We start from the raw sequence: 6963 nt of genomic DNA, 5'->3' as shown, positions 1-6963 counted from the left end.
CTAGGACACGTGCTACAGCATCCAGAATTAGTTACCCGTCATCGCCAATATGCTATGAATGCATGATTAGCCAACTGCTATTAATCCAGTTACAATCAGCCAATTTAAGTAACTCAATGGTCACTATGGGGGGCTCATCACCCAGTGCAGGCTGACAGCTCGAGCATAGTGTCCCATGACTACCATCCTCGGCTCATGAGGTTCCCCACCTTAGGATGTTTTAATAAGATCCCTTAATAAAAAATAACACTGGTTCAAGGGTCCTATTTTCCCACACATTTCAACTAATTACATCTCAAGTGTGGCTTGCGTAAAATTATGGAATCCTCCACATGTAGCATTATGAGATTATATAAAGAGGCAATCATGTCAACATATGACAACATATGACTTTAAATAAAACATGCAAGGAGGCATCAGAGTTTTAAATAATGATCAAGACATGTGAATAGTAATCATTTTTCAAGGGTTATCTAGCATGTGAGCCTATTATATGGAATCACAATCAGATATTTATAATGAACACAACGACCTTAAACTAACGATGGCAATCTAGCACAAACTATGTTTAGGTAGCTTGGAAACGGAAAGCCCAAGGGAATAGTCATCACCTGTAGGGTAGTGTTCACAAACTCGGTCCAAGCCTTCTTGTGGCCCGGGGTCACTCATGGAACCTCCTAAAATTACAGATTTTATTTGTCCGGTATTCTTATGGTTTAGTTCAGCCAACACGAAGGTTTAAAGGAATGCAACAACAAGGCCTCTTAGGCTTGTGCTAGGCCCACCATGTACCAATTCAAGCAAGGTGGTCCACCTGGGCTCAAGCTCTTTCTTACCAGGGGTTGAACTGGTCCTCCCATATGGATCAAACATTGCGGATGAAGAATCCCAGCCATCCAATTATTGAACTTAGCCTAAGAACCATTGCCTGTATTTTCCTCTTGTAAGACCATTTGTAGGTCAAATGTTAACTGGTTAGGATGGTCCAACACTGAGGGTTTTGGTAGCATTGCCATCGACGGTGAGACACCCATATGAACGGTAGAGGCAATAAGTGTGCGAACAGCATCAGATGCCAGCCCAAGCTCAGCAACTCAGGTCAAGTATTTTCTAGTTTGTATTTCTTTTAGACGATGCCGGACCAAACATAACAGAGCTACCTAGTTTGCCCATAACCCATATGGATGAGCCCGTCACCTCTGTGATGGTGTGATCCAGTCCATTCATCTAGAGTCGGCCTTTCACGGTAGTTCCATACCCCATGAAACCTCCCCCATCAAAAATCCTCACATAAATGAGGTAGAGTTTTAATTAAGGAACCTTTAATTAAGGAACCTTGGCTATTGACTAAGCCTTTCATTTGACGATCCCCAAACAAACTGATAAAATCACGTCACTGGTCCATTGGTAATGGATCCTGCAAGATGAACGGCCTGGATCTCCCCAATGTGGGGCCTACCTGAACAAAACCTTTCTCTTGTTCAACCAATCATTACAGAGAACACCTCTAACAATAACATCATTCAGACAAGCTATGTATTCAGACACATACGGATTACGTGGATTTCACCAGCATCTAGTATAGGTACAGACATTATATCAACGTGGGTCCCACATGGGGCCCACCACGTGTATACAATGTAGAAATGCACGTGTATGTTGAAAGAGGCCCTGCGTCAGATGGTTGGACGCCAAGGGTTAGATCACATATTCCACAAGGGTCCCACCGTCCACGTGTGGACGGTGGATTGTGGGACCTACTGGTTTAATGCCTGTAAATAAAATATTAAGGGTCATACATAGGTGTTTCCCTCCCCCTTTTTTTTGAAACGTCCAGGGCTGTTGAAATGGATGGACGGTCTGAATTTGGTGTGGCCCACCAGTAGTGCAGGCCGCCAGCTTTTTAGTGGGGCCCACGGTCAGTGCAGCAGGGTGCGGCCCATCCGGTTTTTCTCTTTCATTTGGTGAGGCCCACCTGCAAGTTGGTGAGGCCTAGCTGAACTTTGGTGAGGTCCAAAGCCTGTCTAATACTTCTACTGCCAACGTGCTCGACCCATTTTTCAGGCCGTTTTTAACTCTCCTTTTGGCTGAGTTTTCGGCTGATTCCAGGCTGCATGATCACTTGTTTTAACTCCATATAGGCCTGGTTTTTCAGCCATCCCATGGCCTGTTTTTCGGCCCGACTTCCAGCCGTCGCATGGCCTGCTTGTGGGCTGGCTTCAGCTCATCCCACGACCCAAAGCATGGTTGGTTCCGGCCCTGTTTCAGCCTGATGAACGGCCCTGATGGTGGTTCGATTTCAGTCCAGACGTGGCCCGTCCCAGGGCCGTTCCCAGCTCGACTTCAGGGTCCATCAGAGGCTCTGTTTTCAGCCTAGGGACAACCCGAGTTTGGCTGAGATGGGACGCCCCATCCAGAGGCTGTTCATGGTCCTGTTTACCACTTGTTTTTCTGGCCCAAACATGGTGTTTGTGAAAGAAAAATGAAGAAGAAAGTGGGAGAGGAAAACCTGTTTCCTCCCTAGCCGAACCGATGCCCACACTCTTCCCTTCTTCCTTCTCTCTTTTCTCTCTCTTTCCTTTCTCTTTCTCACTCAAGTGGTGTTGCTGTGGTCCCATGCTGTGGTCCCACACTGACTCGGCTCGGTCCGGTTTTCACGGACTGAGCTGGGGCAGTGTGCTCTGAGCTCACCAAAGACGCACTCCTCTTTTTTTTTTCTTTTTTTTCACTTTCCTTCCTCGTTTTCTCTCTTTTCTCTCCCTATCCTATCCCTCTGTTTTCTTCCCTCTCTTAGTGTGGAATCTGCAGGGCTGTAATGCTTATTTATAGGCAAAGCTGAACAGCTGCCGACGGCCGTGCCAGCTTTCTTTAGCCCATAAACGGAAACCTCTGTCTTCCTCATTAAGGCCATTTCCGGCCATTTTTGGCAATGACGAGACCCTCTCCCAGCTGGCTCATGGAAGGTATGGGTCCATTGGTTAATGGGGGGTTTGGCTTGCAATAGAAGCTACTCGATTGTCCTCTCCTTCGGATCTCAACCGTTCGTGAAAGGATTGGACGGCTGGAACCGTTCTCTTTCGTTCCTATGCAGGGGTCAGAGAACCTAAATCGTTTTATTTAGTGGGCCACCACGAGTGAAATGGACGGTATGGATCGTCCGAAAAGTGCTTGGTGAGGCTCACTTTGGGGTTTAAAGTTTTACAGATTCAAATTTCTCGATGGCGGGAGAGGTCCCAACTATTTTGAAGTTTTGCTCGGTCAAAGGCGGTTTGACCGACCAACTTTATCCAGTGTACGTCCCATGCTTATAGTCCGAGGTGCGCACGCATCGTATGTGGGGTCCACTACAATGTTCCCTTCAGATCTACTCCGTCCAACTGGTTTGGGGTCCCTATATAGGGGCCTTGGCCCAGTTTGGGGTGCATTGTGAGGCCCATGTGAGCCGCTATATACCTTTTGGGGCTGTATTTGGCCTGCATGATGTGACCTGTCGGTCAAACGGGTTCAATATTTGTTTCCAACGGTTAAATGCATGTCTAAGACATAGGGGTGCTTCATTGGTTATCCTCTGACTCCCATGGATTCAGTTTCCAGAGTACTGCTAACACATATGGTCTTAGAAGCTGATTGGGCTTAAGTGATTAGATCATGCTTACCTCTTTGATTGGAGTGGAGTGTAAACTGAGTCTCCAGAGTCGTGGCAGATTATCTCAACGCTGCTTGGAAATCCTACCCTGTGCGTGTTAAGTTAAGTCATTAGGGTGACCGATCTTGAGTTTTAGTAATCGTGGGTTTAAAAGGTAACACTCGTGTTCCAGAGGTGTTATCCCATCCTCTGATTGATTTCCAAGTAGCGTTGAGATAATAAAGTTATGATACAAAAATGTATGAATAATCAGAAATACATGCATACATAGCTTGCGCAATGGACCGGTATGCCGGCTCACCCCAATATAGAATGTTATCACATCCTACAGATTGGAGAAGAGGAAGGATTTCAAACAGAGTAAGATGTTCAACATGAACAGGTCGTTTAACTATAACATTGTGCAACCGTATATCCCGCACATAAGAGGGATCATCTTCGGGTGACCGAAGCATTGTGATAGGTGACGATCTAGAAGATGAAGGACCACGAGAACTTTTCTTTTTGTCTCTACCTTCCATTTGCAACTATGAAATCAAGGAACCAAGTGGTTGCAAAAGAAGTAGAGTGGGTTTTCTCAAGATCAGATTTTAGAGAAGAAAATCCCAAAAACCTCAATGAAATAAGAAATAAATCATATCAAAGATGGAAAATGAGTGATATGAACTTGAATCTACAAGGAAAATGAAAATAAAGCACTAACCTTAAAGAACTAGGAGATGGGTTCGACTTAGGACTCGTTGGAGAAGAAGTACAAAATGAAGAAAAATGGATTTTCCCTCTAAATAAAGGCCAAACCCGCAATCCGCAAGTGGTCGAGTACAGGCTCGACTGGTCGAGTATATACTCGACTGATCGTGCACAGCCAAAAATGAGCAATTTTCATGAAATTTCATATTTTAAACGTATAAAATAACAAATATATATATATATATATATATATATATATATATATATATATATATATATATATATATATTATGATACAAAAATGTATGAATAATCAATTCAAATTGCACATACCAAGATCAAATTTTAATTTAGAAACCTACTTTTGTCGAGCGATTTTGTGAATATGTCTGCAACTTGAGTCTCGATTGGTATGTAATCCAAAGAAATTGTCTTTTCTTCCACTAATTCACGAATGTAGTGATATCTAATGTCAATGTGCTTGGTTCGTAAATGCTGGATTGAATTTTTAGATATATTAATTGCACTGGAATTATCACAATATAAAATCGTACTGCAACCTTCCTTACTATTCATAATGAGGAAGCAGTCCTCTTTTTCTTTTTCTTTTTTTTTCTGTTAGCTTTGTTAGTACACAACACTGTCAGTTCACACTTCACTGTTAGCCACCCCCACTAGGGATCGATACCAAGACCTCATTGTTGAAACGAGGTATCTTTCACTCAGTCTACCACTTGAGCAAGGGATCTGGGTGTAGGAAGTAGTCCTCAATTGGCAGTTGGAAAAAGAGGAACTGTCTGATTCATTTTTCACCGATATTGTCAACTGTACATTGGAGCAGTGATGAACTGAGATTAGTTCATTTCTTTTTATAATTGCTACTCATAATTTTCATGACCATGACATTGATCTGTTTGCTCTTTCATTTTTAATGAATGTCTTTTTGCTTTTTGTTTTTTGTGTTTCGAATCTTCTTTGCATCTCTTGCAGGATCGAGATAGTTATTGGAAGATGATGCAGAAATATATAGGTTCAGATGTTACATCAATGGTGACGCTTCCAGTTCTTATATTTGAGCCCATGACAATGATTCAGAAAGTGGCAGAGGTCTGTGCTATTTGCACTTTAAACCTAATGCTTGTCAATTTTGTGCAATGCCTTCAGCCTTGCTTATCACATATTGAGCATTATAAATTGCATTATCCTCACATATGCTGGAGTACTCCCACTTGTTAGACCTGGCTGATGAATGTGAGGATCCCTACATGCGGATGGTCTATGCTAGTAAGTGGTCTTCTCTACTGTGGTGCTTATGAGCTGCGTGCATGTATTATCTGGTTTAATGGAATATTGGCTATTGTCTGCAGCATCATGGGCAATATCTGTTTACTATGCCTATCAACGAACCTGGAAGCCCTTCAATCCCATCCTTGGTGAGACTTATGAAATGGTTAATCATGGTGGCATTACATTCCTTGCGGAGCAGGTGAACTGTTCATAAGTTTACTTTGATTTTGATTTGTCATCTTTTGGCTGCTGATATTTCACAAGAACACTGTCAGCTGATTTTTTTAACACATTCATGCATACACCCACCGCCTCCCTCAACGACCCACCCGTTAATTGCTAAACCATGTTAACATTATTTGCTGTGGTTGCTTTTTCATTGTCATTTCCATGGTGTTGTTCTGCTATGCTCAATTCCTTTCTTTTATCATGCTTCCAATTGTCAGGTGAGTCATCATCCTCCAATGAGCGTGGGGCATGCAGAAAATGATCATTTTACCTATGACGTGACATCCAAGTTAAAGACCAAATTTCTGGGAAACTCCGTAGATGTGATTCGGTCCTTCTAAATGCACATTAGTGCGTGGTGGTGGACTTTACTTTAGCAAAGGCACAGGGGTAAGTAAAAAAGAAGAACTTTCTCATCTTTAAAGGAAAAAAGAAAAAGAATGAGAGGGGTCAGGGCCCACGTGGGCTGATCCACCTATGCTTGATTGATCTGTCAGTAAAGTGTAGACTGCCTCACCTACTAGGGAGTTGTCAGGGCCCACCTGGGCTGATCCATGTCATCACTACACCAAAATTGCTAAATATAATTTTCATGTTTTTCTAATTAGGGATTTTTCTATGGCTGGAAGTATTTGAAATCCTTGAGGGATTTATAACTGTACCTCCGTTGTTAATGGATTTATACACTTCTTCCTGTTCCAAGAGATGATATTTCTGTCTACCTTCTGATGCTTGTTTAGCATCAAGATCTAGTGCTAAAGGAATCTACTATGGCGAATGACAAAGAAGATCAGTGGACCTCTAGGAGGAATCCATACATCTGTGATTAGAGAATTTCTCCATATCCTTGAGCGTCCTTATGTATTGTTTAGTGTTGCTCTGTTTTGAGGGGGTTTCTGTTTTGGTTACCCTCTCTTTGCTCTATTTGTGTTGTAGTTTGTCTTTCTGCCTTGAGCTTACATCTTTGTCTATCTACCAAGGTGTCATCTAGCTGATTATTTTACCAGGTATGGATGTTTTAACAAGTGGGGAATATCATGTTGCAGTGCCTAGAGGGTTTCAAGCATCTATTTGCTTTCCTGCTTAGGTGTTGTGATTTTACAAAAAAAAAA

The 6963-nt window shown here is 42.6% G+C and overlaps 1 protein-coding gene across 1 annotated transcript; it reads left to right on the top strand.

Moving 5' to 3' along the window:
- Positions 1-5466: 5466 nt before the first annotated feature.
- LOC131250071 (oxysterol-binding protein-related protein 3C-like) lies at positions 5467-6192 on the top strand. Its single transcript, XM_058250734.1, has 3 exons — positions 5467-5620; positions 5704-5822; positions 6070-6192. The coding sequence occupies exons 1-3, from the start codon at positions 5548-5550 to the stop codon at positions 6190-6192; spliced, it is 315 nt and encodes a 104-aa protein (XP_058106717.1). The 5' UTR covers positions 5467-5547.
- The last annotated feature ends 771 nt before the right edge of the window (positions 6193-6963 follow it).

Source organism: Magnolia sinica, chromosome 6 (genome assembly GCF_029962835.1).
Source record: "Magnolia sinica isolate HGM2019 chromosome 6, MsV1, whole genome shotgun sequence".
Taxonomy (NCBI): Eukaryota; Viridiplantae; Streptophyta; class Magnoliopsida; order Magnoliales; family Magnoliaceae; genus Magnolia; species Magnolia sinica.
The sequence above is the reverse complement of the archived record's forward strand: the minus strand, read 5'-3'. Positions and strand labels throughout refer to the sequence as shown.